We start from the raw sequence: 26,006 nt of genomic DNA on the forward strand, positions 1-26,006 counted from the left end.
GGGAGCCCTATGTGGGACTCCATCCTGGGACTCCAGGATCACAACCTGAGCCATTTGGCAGGTGCCATTTTTTTTTTTAAGATTTAATTATTCATGAGAGACACACAGAGAGAGAGGCAGAGACACAGGCAGAGGGAGAAGCAGGACCCATGCAGGAAGCCCGATGTAGGATTCAATCTCAGGACTCTGGGATCCCGCCCTGAGCCAAAGGCAGACATTCAACAGCTGAGCCACCCAGGTGTCCCATCCTTTGCCCATTTTAAAATAAGGTTATATGTCTTTTGATTGTTGAACTGTAAAGAGTTTTTTTGTATATTCTTGATACAAGTTCTTTATCAGATATATGACTTACAAATATTTTCTCCCTTTCGGAGAGTTATCTTTTCACTTTCCTGATAGTGTTTTGGCACACAAGTTTTTAATTTTGATGCCATCTGATTTATGTGGCTTTTCCTTTTGTCACTGGAGCTTTTGATATCATATTTAAGAATCCATTGCCTAGTTCAAGGTCATAAAGGTTTACTCCTGTTTTCTTCTAAGAGATTTATAGTTTTAGTTATGACACCACCCCCTTTTTTTAAATAGTGTGCATTTAGAGTCCAGGCCCATCGTTTTGCATGTGAATTTTCAGTAGTTCTAACACCATTTGCTGAAAAGACCATTTTTTCCACACTGGGTTGTCTCAACACTCTTGTGGAAAATCAACTGATCAGAAATATAAGGGTTTATTTTCAATTCTATTCCATTTGATATATAGGTCTATCCTTATGCCAGTACCACACCGTTTTTTTGTTTTTTTGTTTGTTTTTTTAGTTTATTTATTTTTAGTAATCTTGACATCCAAGGTGGGACTTGAACTGGGGATCCCCCAGACCAAGAGTCTCAAACTCTTTTAGCTGACCCAGCCAGGAGCCTCAGGACCACACTGTCTTGATTACCATAACTTTGTAATAACCAAATAACCTTTAAATAATACGTATTAAGGGCTGGCTAGGTGAGGAAAAAGATGGAAAAGGGCCTACAGTTCTGAGGGGCGCAGGCAGAGGTGGTGGGCATCCTCTACCCTGCACCAAGGTCTGAAGGGTAGACCTCTTGGCTTGCCTATAGATGCCTGAGTTCCTCTGGGTGTAGCCCTCAAGCTCCAGGCTTTCAATAGAAGGATCATTGAGGGGGGGCTAAAGCTGACAAAGACGCTCAGTGGTTGAGCATCTGCCTTCAGCTCAGGTCATGATCCCAGGGTCCTAGGATCGAGTCCCCTTGGGGCTCCCCGAAGGGAGCCTGCTTCTCCCTCTGCCTGTGTCTGCCTCTCTCTCTGTGTCTCTCATGAATAAATAAATAAAATCTTTTAAAACATAAAATAAAAATGGGACGCGGCTTAGCGGTTGAGCGCCTGCCGTTGGCCCAGGGCGTGATCCTGGATTCCTGGGATCGAGCCCCACATCGGGCTCCCTGCATGGAGCCTGCTTCTCCCTCTGCCTGTGTGTCTCTGCCTCTCTCTCTCTGTGTCTATGAATAAATAAATAAAATCTTAAAAAAAATAAAAAGAAAGTTGACGAAGGACGGCTCCTCCACCCCGGGCTCCTACCCGACACCCCCGCTGAGAGGTGGAGCCCCTTAAATCACACGCTTTCTCCATCCCACTCCTGGGAGCCCTAACGCTCTCAGGGAGCCGGAAATAGCCTGCGGGCTATGCAAATCACATGCAAATCACATGGTAATCACACGCTAATCACACGCACACGTTCCCGCGGAGCCGGCGTCCGGAGCCGCCGGCGGGACCACTCGGAGCCCCGGGGCTGGCTGGGACGAGGGGCGCAGGCCCTGGCCACGCTCCGCCCCCGCCCCCTCCCGCCCGAAGCCGGGCCTCCCTCCCCGCCCCCCGGCGCCCTGCGGCCCGCCCCCCGAGGGCGCGGCTCCTGGCCGCGGGAGCGCCGGCGTCCTGCCTCCTCCATCCCTCGCGGGCCGGGCCGCAGGAAGCCGCGCTCGGCGGGAGCGGAGCCGCCCCACCGCCGGGCCGCGCGAGCCGGTGAGCGGGCGCCCCGGGCCTCCCATTGTCCGTCAGGTGACCTCCCGCTGGGGTCCCCGTTAGCGCCGTCGCAGACCCGCCTCTCCGTGGGCCTCCCGGGCGGTTTCCCGCCTGTGACCGGCTCCGGCTTGAGGGTCCGGGAGAGCCTCGTCCCATCTCCGAGCTGCCCCCGCCTGCGATGGCTGAGGCCCCGCACGCCGGAGGGGGGTTCTCCGAGCCACCCCCACACTCCTGGCCCGGGGGGTGGGGCGGGTGGGGCGTGGGAGCAGCATGGGCACCACGCAAGGCCTGGCCTGAAATCCCGCGGGCGCCGCCTGGGCGTCCCATTAGCCCCACCCAGGGGAAATCCGTCCTGGGGAGGGTGGGAAAGCAGAAGGGCCCACGAGGGCAGGGACAGGGACGGGGCCAGGCCGGGAAGAGGTCACCAAGGCTCTGTTGCCTATCCCATCCCCCTTCCAGGCTGAGGTCAGCCAGCTCCTGCGGGAATGTGGGGGCACGTTTAGGGACAGAAAGGAGGAGGGTGACTTGTCCCAGCTCGCGGAGGTCCGGAACGCCCTGTTCCTACCTCAGCCCCTGCCAAGTGTAGGGGTTTGAGGGCTTGTCAGTCCCAAGCCCAAGCAGGTTCTGGCGGTTCTCTTACCACTGCCACCTGGTGTCCTGGGCCCTGCCTGGCACGGGGTCTGGGAAGGGCAGGGGTCTCCGGGCCCTGCTCTGGAGCCTGTGGTGCCGCCTTTGCCTCTCACAGGAGGAGAGGGAGCATCCCTTCCACTCAAGACACCCAAACCTTGCATGAGAGCATTGGCTCCCTCCCCTGACCATGGCTGCAAGCTTAGAGGGGCAGAGAAGGGATTCTGAGGGCCTGGTGAGGGCTCTGTCATCAGATGGGAAGCTCTAAAAGCAAGCCAAGGGATGTGTGCAATGTTTGGAGGACAAGAAATGCCATTTGAACTTGTGCCCTGCCCACAAATCTAGCTTCCTGACACTTGGACATGAAGATAGTCTCAACTCTGGGCAGGGGGTCCCTGAGGGCTGAGGTGGGCAGCTCCTCCCAAGAGCTGCTCACTTCCAGTCCCTGGAAGTGAGAGTGAAGTGTCTCCAGCTGCATTTCCTTTCTTGCTCCAGCCACATACCAGGCTGCGATCATGATTCATGGTGTCCAGTACAAAGGAGAGACCAAGTCCCTTCTGGGGTGGAATAGGAGCCAGAGCCCCCAGCCGCATCTCTTCTCTGCTCTGCTTGAGTCTTCTGGAATGGACCTGCCTGCCAGGAAGCCAGGTCACCCTTGGTCCTGGTCTTGCCTACCCCCTGGGGAACACAGGTGGGTCACATTAATATTATCTTCTGTGCTCACCCAAGGGCTGGTGCGTGAGTGTGAAGAGGTCCCCTCTCATAGTGTAGGGGGTGGGGGGGGAAGGGGGGCAACAATGATAGACAAGAGAATGATCCACTCCAATGTGGTGTGAAAAGTACAATTAAAGGGAGATATAGAGGAAGGGGGCCTAGTCCAGCCAGGGGTGGAAGTCCGGGGAGCTTCCCAGGACTCTGTCAGGGCTGAATCTTGAAGGACCAACTGGATTCTCTCTGGCTAGGATTTTGGAACCTCAGCAGCCTCGTTCACGAGGAGGGACCCCTTGTGGAGGAGGGGGCTGGAGGATCAACCAAAAAAACTGTTGTGACTAGGAGTCGCTGGAGGTCTGGGAGGGGACACTCCCTCATGGAAGGCAGATTCTGCAGGGGAATGCCGAGAGGGAGGCCAGGGGACCACAGACCCAGGAGGCAGGGCTCCCAGTGTGCAAAGAGAGAGCAGAGGTGCTTAGGGTTCCCTGGGCTCTGACTGTCCCAGGAGGCCTGGGGGAAGGAGAAGCTGGGAAAAGTCAGCCCCATTGAAAGATTTAGACTGAAAGTGGGTGCAGAGTGAAGGTTGGAATCCTGGACAAAGTCTCCAAAGGGCTGCCCAGAGAAGTGGCTGCTGAGAAGGGCACTAAAGAGGCCTCTCTGGGGTAGGGTGTGCGGCGGGCCTCTCTCTATAAGGGCACAACAGCATGAGTGAGAAGGGACCAGAGCTGGGGAGTGGGGGGGTGGGACTGGACTGGGGTCTAGGCCCCATCCTGTGTCCCCTCTGTCATCTACCTCCTCTCTGCCACCTCTAGGTCAGCGACTGTGTTGCTCTGAAGGGAAACCGGTAGGGTTCTAGGGCTTGAAAGTGACAGGGGTAGGGCAGGAGGACGTGAAGGTGGTGGAGGAAGGCTGGTGGCCCTTCTGGGAGGAGGAAGGGAAAGTTGGAAGACCGAGGGGTGAGCTATGGAGAGGCTATGCAGGGGACATTCAGGCCATCACAGAGGGGATCGGGTTGCACTGGTGGCCTTTTCATTTGTTACGGGAACAGAAATCCTGGAAGAGGACTGTATCTAAAGTTTGCCTGAGCCTGAGACTGGGCCAGGATTGGGGCTGAGGGAACTCTGGGGCCAGTATCACTTACAGGAGCCAGGATGGCAGGATGACGCACCTGCAGCATGCACTCACACACACGCTCATGTGTGTGTACTCTGCAAGGCTGGCCTGAATGGGCCACTCACCTTGGACAGGGCTCCTGGGGGTCCTCTGGAGTGGGAGGAGGCTTGGTGCCCAGAGGAAAGATTAGAGCCTCTTTGGAAGGAGGCCTTTAGGGTGGATCCCATTGAGGTGCTGTTTTAAAGCCCTTGGGCCTGGTGGGGAGGAAGGTGTGGAGCACAGGGCGGGGCAGAAAGATGGGGTTGCATATTTCTGATAGTTTCCTGAGTTTCCTTGGTTTCTCCCAGGACCTGGGGCTAAAAGGAAGAAGGCTGTGGGAACTGTAGCTCAAGGGATCCATTGCCTTCACTGAGGTGAAGGTTGCCAGCACCCCAGCCCTGAGTGTGGGTGAGGGCCGAGGGCCCTAGGGGATCAGGGGACTGCAAAAGGGCCCTGCGGTTGGGGAGTGGGCCTTGGGGCTTTGAGGCCTGGTTATGGCAACCTGTGTGATGCAGGAGCAGCCTGGATGGTGGTGATAAGCTGAGAGAGGCCTGAGCCGAAGGTGGGGGGTATGCAAGAGCATCTGTGTGGTGTGTGACCCTGCGTGTGTGTGTCTGCATAGTGTGTGACTGTGTGTGTGTCCGTATGTCTGTGTATCATGTGTCTGTGTACATTTGTCTCTGGGCTTGGGTCCATGTAGGTGTGTCTCTGTATATGTCTGTGCATGTCTGCGTGAGTGACTTTGCGTGTCTCTAGACTTTTCTGTGTGTGTGTGTGTGTGTGTGTGTGTGTGCATCTGCCTATAAGGCTCTGTGTGTCTCTGTCTATGCAGTGTGTGTTTGTGCGTGTGTCTTTGTCAGCGTATATCTTGGTATATGCCCATGTGTGACTGTGTGTGTATCTGCATGTATATGTGCATGTTTGGGGGGGCAGGAGGGTGGTGCTCAGAGAAGCCCTGACAGGTGGTGGGTCATTACTGAGCATCGCTGTAGAGCTTGACTCTGCCACAAGCTCCCTGTGGAAGGGGTGATTTCAGAGGACCTTTGGATGAGACCCATGTCTTTTCCTGAAAGCTGCTTGTTTGGTGCCCTTGGAAAGCTATTCTGTGTACACTCCTTGGCGACGCCCAGCACCAGCTTACTCACCTAGATGTCTCAACGGCACCAACAGGGGACCCTGATGTCAAGGCGGCGTTGCGAAAGTCTGTGTTTGTGTGCGGGGAGCCTGCTTGTGAATGTTTGAAAATGCATCTGTGCGTGTCTGCGGGGACATTGGGACTACGCTGGCTCTAGAGGTCTGTTCCACCCTATCAGCAGTTATTGAGTGCTTGCTGTGTGTGGGAGGGGGCCCCCGAGGCTGGGCCGGGAAGTCCCACCTGCTGACCACCAAATCATGTAAGTCTAGAAAGAGTTCCACCCACCTGCCTTGTCCCACTGATGGCTCACCTGCTTGCCCCTCCTGCCAGGCTGGCTCTGGGAAGTGGGTGAAAGGAAATGCCAAGGCCAACGTGTTTGCGTCTGGCCACCTCCCAGGAGGTGCTGGGGCAAGAGGAAGGGATGGTTTCAGCCACCCAGGGAAAGTGGCAGGTGAACTGGGGTTGGCAGCTCCATTCTGTCCCCTCCACAGGTGGCCCAGGCAGTGGTAGCGGCATTCGTGGCAGAGGATGCCCCAGGTCCCGGAGCGTGCAGAGGGCTGCTGGGCCTGGGTGGTGCTCCTGGCCTCCCTGGTGACCCAGGGTCTCACTCTGGGCTTCCCCACATGCACTGGCATCTTCTTCACTGAACTGCAGCATGAGTTCCAGGCCAGCAACAGTGAGACCTCGTGGTTCCCCTCCATCCTGACAGCCATGCTCCATGCTGGGGGTGAGCAGCCTGGGGAAGGGCTGAGGGAGGGTAGAGAAAGAGCCTGGCTGAGGGAAGAAGCCACAACCTCCCTGGCCTCCTGGATCTCTCTCTCTCTCTGAGGCCACTGGCTTTGTCTCATGGGGTGAATTCCTAAGATGTCACCTGATTTCAGCAGGGCCAGCCCCCCTGGCTGGAATCCTGCAGGGCTGGGCTGTACTGAGCTAGGCTGGGCTGGGCTGGGGACAGTTGGGGAAAGGGTATGGAGGCACCTTAGATACAAAGCCAGTCCTCTCCGTGGCTGGTGGCCACAGGAGGATACATGAAGACTGTAGGAGTGCTAGGCAGTGAGTACAGACTTGAGGAAGAGCTGCTTGGTGACCTCTCTGAACCTCAGTTTCTTCTGCAATATGGAGGTAACATCCAACACCCTACCCACCTCCTACATGGGATCATAGGGAGGATCCCATGAGTCGCGAGCAAGCAGTATTTGGAGAACCCCGTTAGGAGCTTCCAGATGGGACAGGGGGCTTGAGGAAGACACGAGGGGCAAGATGGGGGCAGGGCAAGAGTCCTATCTCTCACCAGGAAGCAGAAGGGTTGTTGCAAGGGCTGGGGAGGTGGAAAGAAGGCAGCTCCCCACCTGATTTCTTGATTGGCTCTTCCAGAAATGTGTCCCCCCTCACCCTGACTCCAGTGAAGGGGGAAGGCCAGGTCTGTCCAGGAGGCTCCCTGAAATGGCCTTGGGCTCAGGGGCCTGCCCCTGGTTCCTGAGAGCTCTTTAGGGAGACTCCATAGACAGCAACCTGATGGGGGTGGTAGGGGGTTGGTGCTGGTCACCTGGAGGTAGATCTCACGCCCCACAGGGCTCTCCCCATGCATGTGTTTCCTTACCTGTGTTTCCTTAACTCGGCTGAGCCCAGCTCCCTACCTCCCTCCTGCTACTCCCTCCACCTGGCACAAGCAGCCTGGTTGTTTTTCCAGGTCCTTCCCTCCAATTGGGAGAGAGGTCAGACTGGGCTAGATGGCCTCGTTGAGATGACCCCTGCACCTGCCACCCCGGGGCATGGTTTTGGGGCCTTGGGAGAGGCTGGGACTGGCCCAGACCACATGACCTTTTCACCTGCAGGGTTGGGGCAGAAGTGATAATCTCTGGCGGTTCCTTGCATGCAGCTAGAGAGGGGTCTGCGCCAGAGCCCAGGAAGCAGGCATGCAGCGGGGATCCTAACTCCGTAGATTCACCAGCCCCTAGCAGGCATGCCAACACCTCAGTCGGCCTGGGATTCCTGTCTGGAATACACCTCTTTAGGCCATGCTCATTCAGAGTATCAGAGAAATTTTAAACTCGAAATTATGCATGATCCCAAGCACCCCTTACCCCCCTACATCTTAGAAATGAAGGAACCAAGCAAGGACAAAGTACAAAGCCTGTTCATGGTTGCAGAGAGAGTTCAGGGCAGAAGCAGCACCTGGCAGAGGAAACGCCCTGCCTCCCAGTGCCCTCAGCTATCTAAGGCTAGTGCAGATCCCAGCCCCCACCCCTGACAGGTCCCAGCCCCCACCCCTGACGCCACAACTTGGGGCTTTCCCCAGTGTCACCTCTCCAAAGTCAGGTTAAAGTTTAGGGTGGGGATGATGGAAGACACGTGGGGCAGTGGTCACATTCACTGCAAAGTCTTGCCTCTCCCTCTCCCTCTGCTTGGTTATCTCTGAGTATGAGCTGCTTATTTCCTGTCACTCCCCTACTCGTATTGGCTCACACCCACGCATCCTCTCTCTGTGGCGCACACACACACACACACACACACACTCTTTCTCTCTTTCCCTGTCCCTTTCGCTGCACTCTGGGAAAGTAACTCTGTAGAAATTCCATTACGTGTACTTGGGGGCAGGGCATCTGGTGAATGGGGCCCTGCAAGGTGTTGAGAAGCAGCCAGCCGGGACTGGCTCATTTCTGCTCTGGGTCTGGGCTGGTGAGAAAGCAGCTCAAGGTGGGGGTGGGGTGGAGGAGAACAGGCCTTTCTCCACCAGAAGCCAAACATCTGGGTGCAGTGTTGGCTGGAAGTGAGGAGAGGGGGAAAAAGCACCCCACCCAGTTTTCTCCTGAGCACTCCGGAGGCCAATGCAGGGGGGTGCAGAGTGGCTCAGGGCCCCAGGCTGCCCACCCTGGATGGGTTGGAGGGTAGCAGGAGGGCTGTGGCCAGACCTCTTGAGAATGGGAAGCAGGCAGGGGCTGTAGCTGCTCATTATGGTTTTGATGCCCTGGGACCCTCACCTGCTAAGACAGACCACCCCCACCCCCACCATCACCCCCAGCAAGAGGCATCTATGCAAGTCATAAGGCAATCCTATTTTACCTGGATGGAATCAGCTTCAGGTCAGTGTAGGGAAGGGCCTCAGTCTTTTGCTCTGGGGATCCCTGTTGGGGTGAAATTGAACACATGCAGGAATTCTCCTCTTCTCCTCATAGCTGGTCAGATGTCATCCAGGGTGACCTCTTGTAGTGGAGGCACAGAGAGGGATTGGGTTTGCCCCAACCCATAGCCAGCCTGTGGCCAGGTGGCAATCAAAATCTAGGCCTATAGGCCCCAGGGCTGTGCCTTTCAAGCCACCTAGATAGTTCTTGCTGGAACCCCCTCCCAGGCTTACTCTCTCCCTTCCTCCAGCCCTCCTCATTCAGTTACCACCTGCTGGCTGTCTCCCCCCACAGGACCCCTATGCAGCATCCTGGTGGGACGCTTTGGCTGCAGAGTGACGGTGATGCTGGGAGGTGCGCTGGCCAGCCTGGGCATGGTGGCCAGCTCCTTCTGCCGCACCCTTAGCCAGCTCTACCTCACAGCAGGATTCATCACAGGTGACCGTCTTCCCATTTTGAGAATTTCTGGGTGCCTACTAAAAAGTGCTAGACATAAGTGTAGGCAGGATGCCTAATCTGGGGCTGCTTATAGTCAGGCGAGGGAGAGGGATAGTGAATACATAAATGAGAAAGATTGTTTCTGATTGTGACAAGCACATGAGAAGATAGGACCTCTGATGTGATGGGGTACTAGCTGGGGGTAGGGGTGGGCAGAAAATAAGCAAAGAGGTAAAATATCTAGGACACCCCATGCAGAAGATAAAGCAAGGGTGGAGGAGGCTGCTACTTCCAACAGGGCAGCCAGGGAAGGCCTTGCAGAGAAGGTGACATTTGGGCAGAAAGCTAATGGAGGTGAGGGAGTCTGCTGCTAGGGTCTCAGGGAAAGAGCATTGCAGGCAGCAGGAACAGCAAGTGCAAAGGCCCAGAAGGGCCCAGGGGGCAGAGGGGGTAGAGGCTGGGGAATGGATGGGGAATAGTGCCTGAAAGGCTTCGTAGTGAGATAGGATCTGAGGAATATGGGCAGAGGTGTGAGTGATGTCATTCAACTGCTGTTTATAAAACATTACTCTTAGCCACTAGATTGAACATATATGCCCTGGGGGCAGTGGTTAAGTTAGAGCAGGAGACCAGGGAAGAGCATGGTCATAACCCAGGCAGGAGGTGGCTGTCACTTCAGCTAGGGTGGTATGATGGAGGTACTGAGGAGCAGTCAGGTTTCAGGACTGTGTGTGGGGTACAGAGAGGAAGAGGCAAAGATGGCCCAAGGTTCCAGGAGCCAAGAAGGGTGACACCAAGGTTTTTGCCCCAAACCACTGGAAGGATGGAGAAGCCTTTAATTACAACGGGGAGCCTAGAGGAAAAACACATTTGTGGGTGGTTGGGAAGCTCAGGTGTGGAAACATCCAGTCTGACGTTCAGGCACAGGCCGTGGGCTACAGCGGGCAGCTGTGGATCATGACATGGCTGGCATTCTGATATATATATTTTTAAAGATTTTATTTACTTATTCATGAAAAACACAAAGAGAGAGAGAGGCAGAGACACAGGCAGAGGCAGAAGCAGGCTCCATGCAGAGAGCCTGACGTGGGACTCGATCCCAGGTCTCGAGGATCACGCCCTGGGCTGAAGGCGGTGCTAAACTGCTGAGCCACCCGGGCTGCCCGGCATTCTGCTATTGAGAGGAGGTATCATCCCTGCTGTCCCTGAGGGGACAAGGGTGGGTGGCTGAGGAGGTCTGAGGACCGGGCCCCGAGGTAGGTGTCCAGCAGTCCAGGTGGGAAGAAGAGACACAGACAGGAGGAGACCCAGGAGAGTGGGGTTTCTTGAGAAAGTGAGCATAGAAAGTACAGTGGGAGGAGGGAGTGAGAGCCCCGTCAGGCTGCTGGTGGATCAGATGGAGGGGGACCAGCCTCGACCTTTGGATTTGGCAGCATAGAGGTTGCTGACCCTGATAGGAGAGATTCTGGATCCAAGGTGAGGGCGAAAGGGCGAAAGTCTGATTGAAACTGGTTTAAGAGCGAAGAGGGTGAAAGGAATTGGAGACACTAGAGACAGTATTTCCAGAAAATTGTTATGAAGAAGGAGAGCAGAGAAACGGGCTGGTACCCAGAAGAGGCCATGGGGTCAAGAGAGGGGGTTTTGGGGGGTATTTTTTTTCTTTTTTAAACTGTTTTATTAACTTCAAAAAATGTAATGAGCACCATTCCAGGCAGTAGGGTAAACCTCCCCTGCTGACAATCTGACAGACTGAGTCAAACACAACGTTCAAGGGGTGCCTGGCTGGCTCAGTCGGTAGAGCGTGTGACTCTTGATCTCACGGTCATGAGTTCAAGCCCCACGTGGGGCAAAGAGCCTCCTTAAAACAAACACACAACCCCTCCCCACATTCAGTTAGGAGCTGGTAACAAGAGACCCACAAGAAACATGAAACACTGAAGGGAACATTGTAAACGTGTGAGCTTAGAAAGCAGGTACGTCTTCCTATGAACTTGGGGGAAACATCAAGACTCAAGGCATAAGGCCAAACTCCTTATGATGGTCAGGGTGAGGAGGGTCAGGGCTAACTGCCTGTGGACCACGATGGCATTGCCCTTCCCTCCACTGCCTTACGTCTTCTCACCCTTGCCTATGGCTCTCCAAGCCTCTGACGCGTCTCCCACCTATTCTGCAGGATGGAACCCCCTATCGAGGCAGATGACATTCACCAGCTCCCAAAGGGGAGGGCCAAGGGCTCTCCATCATTAGCAACTTGCTCCCTTTCATGCTTTCCTGCATTTTCCCGGTTGGCATCTTCCATGCTGAGATTTTGTACTCCTTGTTCTTCTTTGGATGCCATTGCTCCTGGGCCTACCCCTGTAGTCTCCTCCTCCTCCCGAGGGAGAATGAGCTACAGCAACACTTCCACCTACACACCTGCTCCTCCTCCCCCTCCTACTCTTCTGGCCGCCCCTGGCCTGCAGGCTCTCAGGGCCACCAGGAACAGATACTGAGAAGGTGGCGGGAGCCATGACAGGGTCTCTGTTTTTTTATTTTTATTTTTATTTTTATTTTTTTTTATTTTTTATTTTTTATTTTTTATTTTTTAAAGATTTTATTTATTTATTCATGATAGTCACAGAGAGAGAGAGAGGGGCAGAGACACAGGCAGAGGGAGAAGCAGGCTCCATGCATCGGAAGCCCGACGTGGGATTCGATCCCGGGTCTCCAGGATCGCGCCCTGGGCCAAAGGCAGGCGCCAAACCGCTGCGCCACCCAGGGATCCCCTGTTTTTTTATTTTTTAAAGATTTTATTTATTTATTTGAGAGAGAAAGCCAGAGACAGAGCATGAACAGAGGGGGAGATGCAGAGGGAGAGGGAGAAGCAGACTTCCCACTGAGCAGGGAGCCACACATGAAACTCTCTCCCAGGACCCCAGCATCATGACCTGAGCCAAAGGCAGACACTTAACCAACTGAGCCTCCCAGGCGCCCCCCCCCCTTGTTTTTAATTTTCCCCATAAAGATTTATTTATTTATTTTATTTATTTATTTATTTTTTTAATATGGTTATTCCTGCTCAGTAGGCAGCTTTTTTTTTTTTATATATATATTTTTAATTTATTTATGACAGTCACACAGAGAGAGAGAGAGAGAGAGGCAGAGACACAGGCAGAGGGAGAAGCAGGCTCCATGCACCGGGAGCCTGACGTGGGATTCGATCCCGGGTCTCCAGGATCGCGCCCTGGGCCAAAGGCAGGCGCCAAACTGCTGCGCCACCCAGGGATCCCAAGATTTATTTATTAATGAGAGGCACCAAAGAGAGACAGAGACATAGGCAGAGGGAGAAGCAGGTTTCCTGTGGGGAGTCTGATATGGGACTCGATCCCAGGACCCTGGGATCAAGACCTGAGCTGAAGGCAGACACTTAACTGACTAAGCCACCCAGGCACTCCCCTTGTTTGTTTGTTTGTTTGTTTGTTTTTTAAAGATTTTATTTATTTATTCATGAGAGACACAAAGAGAAAGAGGCAGAGGGAGAAAGAAGCAGGCTCCATGGAGAGAGCCTGATGTGGGACTCGATCCTGGGTCTTTAGGATCATGCTCTGGGCTGAAGGCAGTGCTTAACCGCTGAGCCACTGGGGCTGCCCCCCGCCTTGTTTTGTTTTTAATGGGAGAAATAATATGAAGGAGAATGTTCTGGGAAAGAGGAGAAAGTGGATGGTGGAGGAGAGAGAAATTGCTGGAGGATATGCCTTTGAGTAGACAAGATGTAGGGCATAAGTAGAAGGTTGGCCTTAGCTGGCAGCACAGACCAATGTCACAGACGGAAGGCAGGTGGTCAGCTGGGAGTGAGGAGGGGGGAGGGGTGGAGAAGCATAGAGAAGGGCTGATGGTCATCCAGGAGGGCGGGGGAGTAAACTGATGGTGATGTCACACGGGTGACCCGAGGGCCCGCCTGAGGCTTGTGGTCATGGTGTGGCTGAGCAGGTCAGGCATGGAGTGGGTGGGGATGTGGCATCTGAGCTTAGCCAGAAGAGAAAAGTCTAGGGGAAGCATATTCTGAGTAGTGGGAACAGCAACTGTAGATGTCCCGCAGTAGGGGGGGTGGGGGTGGGGGGGTGGCAGTTTGGTGTCCAGAGGAAGAGAAAGAAGCTGATGTAGCTCAGTCATAGTAAGTGACAGGGAAAATGGCCTGAGATGACACCCAAGAGATGACCAGGGGCCAAACAGTGTAGAGCCTTCTAGGGCATAGTAAACACTGTGGCATTTTTTCTAGGTGTAATGGGAAGTCTTTGGAAGGTGTTAAGCAGGAAAGAGACTTACCCCAATTTAGGTTTTTATTTTGCTTTATTTATTTATTTTTTAAAGATTTTATTTGTTTATTTGAAAGAGCAAGCACGAGGTGGGGGGTTTGTGGGGAGGGGCAGAGGGACAAGGAGAGGGAGAAGCAGACTCCCTGCAGGAGCAGGGAGCCCGACACACACAGGGCTCCATCCCAGGACCCTGAGATCATGACCTGAGCCAAAGGCAGATGCTTAACTGACTGAACCACCCAGGCACCCCCCAATTCAGGTTTTTAAAGATCATCACGGTGCTGTGCTAAAGGGAACAGGTGTGTCCCTGGCAGCCTCAGGAAGACAGATTTGATGCTTCTAAGGAGGTAACAAGGCAGGCTGTTTCCATCTTAAATCCTTGGGGATCTGGAAGGGGGGGGTCTGAGCTAGAACAGAAGGGGGCAGACATGGAACATGATCCTGGGACCCCTCTCTGGGTATGGGTGGGAGGCTCAGAACACCCTTGAGCTGGGCTCCTCTCTCCCACCACAGGCCTGGGCATGTGCTTCAGCTTCCAGTCGAGCATCACCGTGCTAGGCTTCTACTTCTCCCGCCATCGGGCACTGGCCAATGCACTGGCTTCGGTGGGCGTCTCCCTGGGCATCACGCTCTGGCCACTGCTCTCCCGCTACCTCCTGGAGGACCTGGGCTGGAGGGGCACCTTCCTTGTCTTCGGTGGAGTTTTTCTCCACTGCTGTGTCTGTGGGGCCATCCTGAGGCCTGTGGCCACCAGTATGGCCCCTGAGACCATAGAAGGCCCCCCTCCTCCTTCCAAGACACCTGCACCGGGCTGCCTGGCAGCGTGCGGTCGGGCCATCCAGCGCCATCTGGCCTTTGACATCTTGCGGCACAACGCAGGCTACCGAGTGTTCACGCTGGGTGTTATGTGGATGATCCTCGGCTTCCCGCTGCCACATGTCTTCCTGGTGCCATACGCCATGCGGAATGGGGTGGATGAACACAAAGCAGCCCTGCTCATCTCCATTATCGGCTTCAGCAATATCTTCCTGCGGCCGATGGCTGGGCTGGTGGCAGGCCGGCGGGACTTTGCTGGCCACCGGAAGTACCTGTTCAGCCTGGCAGCCCTGCTCAATGGCCTCACCAACCTGGTGTGCGCGGTGTCGGCCGACTTCCGGGTGTTGGTGGGCTACTGCCTGGTGTACAGCGTGTCTATGAGTGGCATCGGTGCCCTCCTCTTCCAGGTCCTCATGGACATTGTTCCCATGGATCGGTTCTCTAGCGCCCTGGGCCTCTTCACCATCCTGGAGAGCATCTCCATCCTCATCTCCCCGCCACTGGCTGGTGAGGCCCCAGGAGGGAGGGCGGCCAGGTGTATGTGGCTGTGGCCTGGGTGGGCAGGATATGGAGATAGGGCAAAGGGGAACAGTCAACAGATTTGGGTGCCATCCAGCCTCTCCAGAGGTAGAGACTTGGAATCTGTGATTTTCCCAAGCACCCTAGGGGATTGGCTGCAGCCTGCTCCCCAGCAGGCACCTAGGGTGCAGTTAAAAATAAGGATTCTTTTAAAAGATTTTATTTATTTATTCATTCATGAGAGACAGAGAGAAGCAGAGACACAGACAGAGGGAGAAGCAGGGACTCAATCCCGGGACCTGGGATCACACCCTGAGCCGAAGGCAGAGGCTCAACCGCTGAGCCACCCAGGGATCCCCAAAATAAGGATTTTTGTATCAGACTTGCCTGAGTTCTTCATCTTCCTTCCTCTCAGTACCTCTGCTTTATCAGTAAAGTAGGGACGATAGTAGAATCTACCTTGTAGGCTTGTTGTGAGGATCATAGTTACATAGCAAGAGCTTAGCAGGAAAAAGCCTGGCACGTAGCAGAAAGCTACATACATGTCTGCTGTTATTAACATCCTGGCTGTCCCACTTCCTGCCTGTGGAACCTGGGTAGGTCATTTTTCTTCTCTGAGCCATAGTGTCGTCTGCAAAATGCAGACAAGAACACCTGCCTGTGCCAGTCCCTGGCTGAATACAGAGGCCCAGTCCCCACCTCTCAGTGCTGATCTGATGGGAGAGTCAGGAATTAAAGCAGAGACACATTTGTGCTCAGTGTAATGATTTGTGCCAGGAGGGAAACAAACAGATGTGGGACCAGAGACCCCATGAGCAGACTTGCCAGGCAGGCAAGAGCACAACATTCAAAGTAACAGGTAGGGTGTGTGAAGCCCTTGATGCTAGACCGTATCCAGTGCACGGCAGCCAGCAGTTAGTACAGTACGACCATGACAATGAGGACGCTTCCCAAGTGTGTCATTGGAAGTCCCCGTTTCCAGGGGAGTTCGTCAAGTCAACAAGTAGAGAGAGCTCCCCAGGAGGAGGTATGGGAGGGCCCATGTGTGGCTGAGCAAATATCCCAGACTACTGGCCCTAGTGTGCTAGGCTTCCTGCCACCAAGGGTAAGGGAGACATGCCCTGAGGTGCTCTTCTGGATCAAGAGCTCTTCCTGCCCCCTGGAGAGCAGGCTTAGTGTTTCCTTTCTCCTTTCATGCAACAAATCTCATATTGAGTGCCTCTTAGGTGCCAACCACAGTGACTAGTGCTAGGGAAACAGCAGAGCCCAAAGGAAAATCCCTGCTCTGGCAGAGAACGCAAGTTAGTGGGAGGGAGGTCTGGGAGCCCCAGGATAATGGCCTAACTTGCTCTCTGTCCCCCAGGGCTCCTGCTGGACACCACCAACAACAACTTTAGCTATGTTTTCTACATGTCAAGCTTCTTCCTCATATCAGCTGCCCTCTTCATGGGTGGCAGCTTCTGTGCCCTGCAGAAGAAAGAGAGGCAAAGCAAGCAGGCCGAGGCGGAAGGAGCCATCACGGAGGCTGCCTCAGAGCAGGGCCTCACGGTAGAGGACTCACGTGGGTCCAGGAAGCAGCTGTATACCGAGATCATGTATGTGACCAGTGTCTGAGCCCTGAGGTCAGTGAGGGACCACTGCCTCAGTCCAGGAGTGTGATGTCCAGCTGCCAGGGGCCAGGGTGAGGGACTGGCCCAGGAAGCCTGAAACACAAAGCCGTCCAGGCTCTGCACACTGGAACTCAGCCAGGAGCTGGGACCTTAGAGGCTGGCCTCCAAAGACTCAGGGTTCCTCCCAACCAGCAGAATCCAGGAGCGGGTCCTCCTGACTTTTTCTTTTGGGTACCAGAGTACCTGGAGCCCAGAAAAGTGAGTCTATACCCTACACAGAGCCGGCTCACCTCAGCTGGCTGCCCAGTACTGCTGCTGCAACTCAATACACTGGACCCTCCAGTCTAGCCTGGATGTCTCTGATGGAATCTCTTTGTCCTTCTCTGGCCTCCAGATAGTTCCAAAGAACTCATCCCTCCTCCAGGGCCCTCCACTCCCTCTCTGCTCAAGGGCCCAGCCCTCGCCCTTAGGGCTGCCCCCAGCATAGGTTGCTGGGCCTCCTGCTGACTGGAACCTTGGGAAGAAGAACCTCATGAAAGGTTGAGTTGTGATCCCCAGTGGGCCAGGCTGAGGGGTTGGCTTGGACACAGGATACAGACAGATGAAAGGTTGGGCAGAGAGGACCCATCCTGGCGTCTGAGCAAAGAACTAGTGGGGAGGAGCCCTTGGCTTGGGTCCTAGAATCAGTGAAGTCTGAGGGGTCCCCTGCACTCAGCATGAGTGCTGGGAGGCTGGGAGACCTGTGAGCAGGGGAAGGGAAGGATTGCTAGGCAGAGCCCGAGGCCTCTGGGAAAAATGGAGCTGCTTTTGTAACAGAAGCCTCTCACTCCCTGGCCTGCCCTCTGCTCCCTACTGTGTCTGAGGTGTCCTCCCTGGGGTAAGTAGCTGGCTGGGCCAGCAGCCAGCCCACCTCTGCTCCCTGTTGGCCTGTGCCTGTGGCCTGGAGGTCAGTGCTCCCCACACACATACACTTTTTGCTGGGACTGTTTTCTGAGGTCATCACTTGGGGGCTGGCTGTCAGGCCAAGCTCGTTCCAGTGGGATACCGATGAAGGCTTTGGAAAAACAGAGTTTGTTTGAATTACATACAAAAATGTTCCTGGAGTAGGTTATAAACCCCGTGAACTAATGAAGCTGGAAAACAGGCCTTGAGTAAGTGCCTACCCTCCCCCTTCCATTCTCCCTGCTCAGCGGGGGCTCTTCCGACCCAAGGCCTTGTTTGTTGATTCAGGCTCAACCAGGCTCCAACAAGAAAGCCTTATCAGGAAAATAAATTTTATTTTCATGACCTAACTCCAGCCTTCCTTCTCCTGAGCCTAGCTGGCATGAGTAAGCATCCTTGGGGAAGTACTGTCTTCCCCAGGACCCTGCCACGAGTGCCCCCTTATGGCCAAAGAGAGTAGTGCATAAGCAGAGGACTGAGGTAGCTTAGACGTGAGTTCATGATTGGTTCTGCCACAATTTGCCGTGTGGCTTTGGGCAATTGTTCACCACCTCTGGGAGGATCTGGAGACAATACAGTCTCTTCTTGCTTGAAAATTCTGATCCTGAAGACCATTTGCTTCCTGCTCCTCACCCAGGCCTGTGCTCGGCCACCATCCACAGCCTGTACATTGAAAGGGGAATGCTTGGATGCATTTTTTTTTTTTTTTTGGTAAAGATTTTATTGATTTATTCATAAGAGATAGAGAGAGGGGGGCAGAGACACAGGCAGAGGGAGAAGCAGGCCCCATGCAGGGAGCCGGACGCGGGGACTCGATCCGGGTCTCCAGGATCAGGCCCTGGGCCAAAGGCAGGCGCTAAACCGCTGAGCCACCCAGGGATCCCCTGCTTGGATGCATTTTTAACCAGGTCCTGTCTCCTCCATCTTGACTGAGTGGTAAAGGAAAGAGGGGACTGGTGGGAAGGTGGACACTTTGGGCACTAATAGCTTCCAGGCTTTGAAATGTGCAACTTCTATTAGGCCCACTTCCTGAAAACGGATTTCTTTTAAGGAAAAGAAGTATCTGTGAAACATTCCACATAGGGATCCCTGACCTCATCTGCCCCCAGCCAAGAGTGGCAGTTAACCTCTGGGCAGATTTCCTTCAACAAGTATTACTGAGCATCTACTGGACACCTGGTGGTACCCTCATCACAAAACCAAGGGCTGAGAAATATTCCCCAAGGGGAAAGGCCCCTGAGCCTTTCAGAGGGGATACATGAGGGTGGATGGGATAGCCTGGGAGGGAGAGAGGATCTGAAGCAGACAAGCCCTGGTCCACCTTGGGATGAGATGTACTTCCTCCGGTTGTATCAGCTATTTACAGAAGCTGAAGGGCCTGATGAAGGGATCTAGGGCCACTGTCCTACGTGGAGCTGTCAGGGTACTGAAGCACCCCGATTATAGTCATAACTCCTGTTCCAAGGGGTGTGGATAGGGCAGGGGCTGACCACAGAGCCTGTGCCCAGAGACATGGGGCTTGCTGTCAATGAGGCTGTGGCAGGCTGGACTGTAGCAGCCATTTTGCTCTCGTGCCAGGCCCAGGGCCAAAGATATGTGGTCCTTAGCCTCAAGAAGCTCACAGACACACCCCCGCCCTCCCTTAGCCTCACATTTTCAAGCACAATGAGAGTGCAGCAGGACCACTTCCCTGCATGGTGCTCTATCCCCTGTGCCCACAAGGTCTAGGTCACACATCACCTTCCTGAGAAGCCCTGAGAAAGAAACAGGCCAAAGGGCTTCAGCATCCAGGGCTCCAAAACCCAGAGCCACCAAAGTGGTACATTTGGGTCAACGGAGGACCTGGGGCTGGTCAATGCCTCTAGTGCCCCCCATCCACCTAGGTGGCAAAAAGCCTTATTAGGACATTACCCTGAAATTTTTAGCCAGAGATGGCCAGCTCAGGGCTGGGGAGCAGACGGTGCCAGGCTCACCCGGCTTTTTGGAAAAGCCAACCAGAAGACAGTTATCAAAGGACCCATGTTGGGGTGCAGGCAACTGATGCTCGCGTTCCAGAAGGGGAGTCCCTTCGTCGAACAGGCTGGGCTGCGCCCCCCTCGTCAAGTGCAAGGGGGTGTGGAGGTTCTTCTGCCTTGACACCTCCCCACGTGGGCGCCCTCTGACTCCTGTGGGTGCCCAAGCGCCATAGAGTCACTCAACCTCAGCCCTGCGCCACCCTTCCGAGGGCGGATCCCCTCCAGCCTGAACCTCCAGGCGCTAAGCGCGCCGCGCACGCGCACGGAGCTCAGAGACAGCCCCGCCTCTTGCTTTGCCTCGGCCCGCCCCTTCCGCCCTCTGGGGCGGGGCTAAGCTCGGCTTCCGCCGGAACCCTGGAAAAGTCAAGCTTTGAAGTTTTGCGGTGGGCTGTGCCGCGCGCTCCTTCTCGTCTCCGGGGCCCAGGTTTAGGTTTTCACGCGCTATTCTCGAGGCCCTGAGACCCCCACGCCGACCCTCCGCATTCCAATTCCGGCAGCAAATTACTGCAGAACCTGTTTCCTCCCTCCCACACTCTCCCCCCCCCTTCCCCGGGCCCCCTCCACCGCCCTGACCATGGCCCAGAAGCCGAAGGTGGACCCCCACGTCGGTCGCCTGGGTTACCTGCAGGCGCTGGTCACGGAATTCCAGGAGACGGAGAGCCAAGGTGAGAGTGGCAGGGTGGGGGCCCGGGCGGGGCGGGGCGGGGCGGGGCGGGGGGCCGGCCGCCGCGGCCGCCGCGGACCTGGCCCCAGCGCCACTCTTCCGCCGCAGACGCCAAGGAGCAAGTGCTGGCCAACCTCGCCAACTTCGCCTACGATCCCGGTAACTACGAGTATCTGCGGCAGCTGCAGGTCCTCGATTTATTCCTCGATTCGTTGTCGGAGGAGAATGAAACCCTGGTGGAGTTTGCTATTGGTAAGGATGGGGCGGGTCTCCCAGATGCCTGACTTGACTTGGTGAGGTAAGCGAGTTAAAAGTCAGTCCCCGGGGAAGGACTCTTTTAGGTGATACCTCTGCTGAGAAGGCAGATCTTCTCGATGTCTGTTCACACATTGTCCCAGGTCGCAGCTATCTTGAGTCAGGTCCGGAACTAATGCCTGGACTCCCTCTGCATGTCTGCCTTCCCTCCCCTCCTACTTAGAGATGAGATCGTAAATGAGGGAATGGATTGAAACCACTTGAAAAGAAAAAAGTTTTTAAAATGCTGTTTTTATTTTATCTTTTTTTTTTAATTTTTAGAAAAAAGATTTTATTTGAGAAAGCATGCATGCATGAGCAGGGGGGAGTACCAGAGGGAAAGGGAGAAGCACACTCCCTGCTGAGTGCAGAGCCCATCTCAGGGCTGGATCCCAGGACCCTGAGATCATGACCTGAGCCCAAGTCAGACGAGGAACCAACTGAGCCACCCAAGCACCCCCAGAATGCTGTTTTTAAACATCTTTATTTTAATGTGTTAATATCAAGAGAAATAGGGGTGGCTTATAGCTCCTATAGCTGTTATGGTTTAAGATCTGTTGAATTATTCAGTGGACAGATACTTACTGGGTATGTACTGTGAGTAAGGTACTGTTCTAAATGCTGGAGAGATGGTGAACAAGTGGAGGAAAGGGAGAGACACATAATGAGCAAACAAAAAAGCTGAGGCTCTCAAGGAAGTAAACAGGGTGATGAGATAGAGCAGAGTGCAGAGGTAGGGGCTACTTCATTTCCGCCAACATGGGAAGGCATTCTAGGAAGAGGCACAGCATGGCCAGAGACCCTAAAGCAGGAGGAGCCAGAAAGAAGGCTGATGTGGCAGGCTATGGGGAGTGGAACAGAGTGCTGCAAAATGAGGTTAGAGAGGTGGGCAGCACCAGAGTTCACATGACCTTAGCTCTAGACTATGGGAAAGAGTTTGGAATTTATTCTGAGGACAAACAAATTCTTTTTTTTTTTTTTGGTAAAGATTTTATTTATTTATTTGAGAGAGAGACAGAGATAGCACCAGCGGGGAGGAGAGGGTGAAGCAGGCTCACCACTGAGCAGGAAGCCCGATGCAGGACTCGATCGCAGGACCCCGGGATCACAACCTGAGCCAAAGGCAGATGCTCAACCATGGAGCCACCCAGTCATCCCTCTTTCTCTCTCTTTTATTTTTTTTTTTAAAGATTTTATTTATTTATTCATGAGAGATACACAGAGAGAGAGAGGCAGAGACACAGGCAGAGGGAGAAGCAGGCTCCATGCAAGGAGCCTGATGTGGGACTCGATCCCAGGTCTCCAGGATCACACCCTGGGCTGCAGGCAGTGCTAAACCGCTTAGCCACCCGGGCTGCCCCCTCTTTCTCTCTTTAAGTGAACTTTGTATTCCTTTCCTTTTCCTTTCCCTTTTCTTTTCTTTCTTTATTTTTTATTTTTATTATTATTTTTTTTTAAGTAAGCTCTATGCTCAATGTGGGGCTGGAACTCACAACCATGAGATCAAGAGTTGCATGCTCTGGGCGCCTGCATGACTCAGTCATTCAAGTGTCCGACTCTTGATTTCGTCTTAGGTTATAATCTCAGGGTTGTAAGATGGAGGCCCATTTCAGGCTCTGTGTGTCAGGCTCTGCATGTCAGGCTCTGCACTGAGCGTGGAGCCTGCTTGAGATTCTTGACACCCCTTTCATGCTTGCTTGCATGTGCACACATGCTCTCTCTTAAAAAAAAGTTGCATGCTCTACCAACTGAGCCAGCCAGGCACCCCGTGAACTTTGTATTTTATACAAAGTTTATATAAAATATTTTCTGTATTTTAGAACAGTTTTAGAAAAATTGTAAAGATAATACAGAGGTTCCTACATATGTCACACCCAGTTTCTCTACTGTTTGTTTTTTTTTTTTTTTTAAGATTTTATTTATTGGGCAGCCCGGGTGGCTCAGCGGTTTAGCGCTGCCTTCAGCCCTGGAGCGTGGTCCTGGAGATCCGGGATTGAGTCCCACGTCGGACTCACTGCATGGAGACTGCTTCTCCTGCCTATGTCTCTGCCTCTCTCTGTGTCTCTCATAAATAAATAAATGTAAATAAATAAAATCTAAAAAAAAAAAGATTTTATTTATTTATGAGAGACACAGAGAGAGACAGAGACACAGGCAGAGGGAGCAGCTCTCCCATGCAGGGAGCCCAATGTGGGATTCGATCCCGAAACCCCCCCAGGATCACGCCCTGAGCCAAAGGCAGACTCTTAATGGCTGAGCCACCCAGGTGTTCCCAGTTTCTCTGTTATTAACCACTTACATTAATATGGTAATATGGTACATTTGCTACACTTAATAAGCCCTATATTGATTACATTATTATTAACTACTGTCCATACTTGATTCATTTCTTTAGTTTTTCTTTCTTTTTTTTTTTTTAAGATTTTATTTATTTATTCATTCATTCATGATAGACATAGAGGCAGAGACAGAGGCAGAGGGAGAAGCAGGCTCCACACAGGGAGCCCGATGTGGGACTCGATCCCAGGACTCCAGGATCGTGCCCTGGGCCAAAGGCAGGCGCTAAACCACTGAGCCACCCAGGGATCCCCATTTCCTTAGTTTTTCTTAGTACTCTCTTACTGTTCCAGGATTCCATACAGGATACTGTGTTACTTTTAGTTATCATATCTTAGGCTCCTCTGGACTGTGCCAGTTTCTTGGACTTTTACTTTTTTTTTTTTTTGGATGACAGTGATGGATTCAAGTAACGCTGGTCAGATATTTTGTAGACTGTCTCTCTTTCTCTCTTTCTCTTGAGATTTTATTTATTTATCTGAAAGAGCATGAGTGGCGGGGAGACTCGGAGAGGGAGAAGCAGGCTCCCTGCTGAGCCCGGAGCCCAATGCAGAGCTCGATCCCAGGACCTCAAGATCATGATCTGAGCCGAAGGCAGATGCTTAACCAACTGAGTCACCCAGGCACCCCTGTAGACAGTCTCTTAACTGGGATTTGTTTGATGTTTTTCTCTTGATTAGACAGGATTGTGGGTTTTAGGGGGAAGACAGCCACAGAAGTTAAGTTTTCATCACATCATGTCATAGAGCCATGCTGTCAGCATGGCTGATGATGGCCTTGACTAGCCAGCTGAGGTGGTATTGGTCTGGTTTCTCCACTGTACAGTTATTCTTTCATCCTCCCCTTTCCATATTGTATTCTTTGGAAGGAAGGTGCTCCATAAATGATCTCTTTTAATCATCAGTAGGATTATTGAAGGATCCAGGCCAGTTCCACAGAATTTTGCACCTTCCTAACTGTCTAGTTGCCTCTTTCTGGTGTCATTTAGTTTTTCCTCTTTCCCCTTTATTTCCTGGAACCCAGAAGTTAGATTGAAGGCCTTGATAGAATCAACTAATACTACCCCCCACACACTGAATACAGATGGGTGTGATATAAAATTTTGAAAGACCATCCAGGCTGGCCCCTACTGTTTGGGATACCTGGAACTGGAGTACAAATGGGGGTGATCCCTTGTCTTCTCACCACAATAGGTCTCATACCCATGTGTGTGGACATCCTGGCTGTGTTTGTTCCTGTCCTGTGGCCCCTCCTTGAACTTAGGAGTGTACACACAGCAGTGGGGTTGCACACACCAACAGCAGAGTCCACCCCTGGGAGTCAGGATCCAGGAAAGAGGCCCATGCAGCTGTGGGAGCAGGTTCAGGTCCTGGAGCTCCAGGTATAGGAGAAAGGAGGATGGGCTCTGTGTGGGCTCCCTGGAATTTTCAACCTGTGGAGGGGGCCATAGTGAGGCCCTCTGGAAGGTTATTATGCTAAATAAATACTCTAAACAATCAGTGGCTTTGAGATTTTCTTCTGTATAAGTCCTCCATCCCCTCCCTCTACCCCACAGCTTCTGCCATCTGAATGGTGACAGTGGCGTCTGTGAAGCATAGCTTCCACCCAGGAGTGACAGGGCTCCTCCAACTCAAGCTTCTGACTGGAGAAAACTTGTATAAAAGGTCTAGTCCAGGGATCCCTGGGTGGCACAGCGGTTTGGCGCCTGCCTTTGGCCCAGGGCGCGATCCTGGAGACCCGGGATCGAATCCCACATCGGGCTCCTGGTGCATGGAGCCTGCTTCTCCCTCTGCCTATGTCTCTGCCTCTCTCTCTCTCTCTCTCTCTCTCTCTGTGACTATCATAAATAAATTTTAAAAAACATAAAAAAAAAAAAAAAAAAAAAAAGGACTAGTCCACCACAGAAAGTTTTTGTGGGTTCAGGAAGTAACTTGCCCAGGGCAGGAGTGCTCTTTTTTTTTTTTAATTTTTATTTATTTATGATAGAGAGAGAGAGAGAGAGAGGCAGGCAGAGGGACATAGGCATAGGCAGAGGGAGAAGCAGGCTCCATGCACCGGGAGCCCGACGTGGGATTCGATCCTGGGTCTCCAGGATTGCGCCCTGGGCCAAAGGCAGGCGCCAAACCGCTGCGCCACCCAGGGATCCCTTTTTTTTTTTTTTTTTTTTTTTTTTTGAGTGCTCTTAAGACCCTGGTCTGCCGAGCTGGGAGACTTGGGCCTGGCCTGGGTTCTTGTTTTCCTGGGCAGCTTCCCAGGGCAGGTGACCAGCCCGGGACCTGGAGTCCATGGTCCCAGCTTCTCTACTTCCTAGCTGATTCTTTTTTTTTTTTTTTTTAATTTTTATTTATTTATGATAGTCACAGAGAGAGAGAGAGAGGCAGAGACACAGGCAGAGGGAGAAGCAGGCTCCATGCACCGGGAGCCCGATGTGGGATTCGATCCCGGGTCTCCAGGATCGCGCCCTGGGCCAAAGGCAGGCGCCAAACCGCTGCACCACCCAGGGATCCCCTTCCTAGCTGATTCTTGTGGATGAGATCCATCTGTCCCTTCTCTGAGACTCGTTTCTCACCTGCACTGGCCTGGCCCTATGTTGCAGGACTGTTGTGGGAAACAGAAGTGGGTGGGTGTGTCTCCGTGAAGGTACTTCGTCTGGCTGGTTATTTTCTTAGTATCCTTACAGCAGTTTTCCTTTCCCTGCCACTTTTCCTTATGTTCTCTTCCTCTCCTTCCACCAGCACAGGGTCCCTAGTCCCCAGAGTACTAGCTTTCTCAGCATCGAATCCCTCCATGGCATTGTTTGCAGAGTAGATTTCTCTCGTATTTGTTGTGTATGACTTACCAGGAGAGTCCCCATCATACTTAGGTGCATATTTTGTTACTGCTTTTATTTCCTTTTCACATCGCTGGCCCTGAATGAGAAGCACTGCCAGGTGCTTACTCTGCTAACAGACTTTGTGCTGTGCTTTGTAGTTTTGACTCTCTCACCTCTAGTGACAGGCCTGAGATTGTGATTTCCATGAGGGCAGCGCCCAGCTCTGCTTACCTCTGAGGTAGGTGAGGGAAGGGCCCGGGAAGCACAGACTACTGGCCATGACTTGGTGCTATAACCCTGAGTGGGGTTGGTTCTGGAATAGCTGGCAGATAGGAGAGCTGGCTTAGATCACTCTGAACCTTCATTTCACCAATGAGGAGGAAATGGAAGCAGAGGCTCCCCCACCCCCACCCCCGGGCCCAGATGGTTAGTGGCAGGCCAGGTTAGGATGCAGGCTTCCTTCCATCCATCCTTGCAGCCAAGCTCGGTGG

At 53.3% G+C, this 26,006-nt stretch overlaps 1 protein-coding gene and 1 non-coding gene across 2 annotated transcripts; both read left to right on the forward strand.

Moving 5' to 3' along the window:
* Nucleotides 1-1,956: 1,956 nt before the first annotated feature.
* On the forward strand, nucleotides 1,957-24,349 carry LOC140607387 (monocarboxylate transporter 6-like). Its single transcript, XM_072782149.1, has 9 exons — nucleotides 1,957-2,062; nucleotides 3,149-3,344; nucleotides 6,143-6,378; nucleotides 9,068-9,211; nucleotides 14,020-14,829; nucleotides 16,205-16,449; nucleotides 19,839-20,073; nucleotides 20,181-20,324; nucleotides 23,897-24,349. The coding sequence occupies exons 3-9, from the start codon at nucleotides 6,180-6,182 to the stop codon at nucleotides 24,088-24,090; spliced, it is 1,971 nt and encodes a 656-aa protein (XP_072638250.1). The 5' UTR covers nucleotides 1,957-2,062; nucleotides 3,149-3,344; nucleotides 6,143-6,179; the 3' UTR covers nucleotides 24,091-24,349.
* TRNAK-CUU (transfer RNA lysine (anticodon CUU)) lies at nucleotides 10,988-11,060 on the forward strand. Its single transcript has one exon. It is a non-coding gene; the product is annotated as a tRNA-Lys (tRNA).
* Nucleotides 24,350-26,006: the final 1,657 nt, after the last annotated feature.

This window comes from Canis lupus, chromosome 16 (assembly GCF_048164855.1).
Source record: "Canis lupus baileyi chromosome 16, mCanLup2.hap1, whole genome shotgun sequence".
Taxonomy (NCBI): Eukaryota; Metazoa; Chordata; class Mammalia; order Carnivora; family Canidae; genus Canis; species Canis lupus.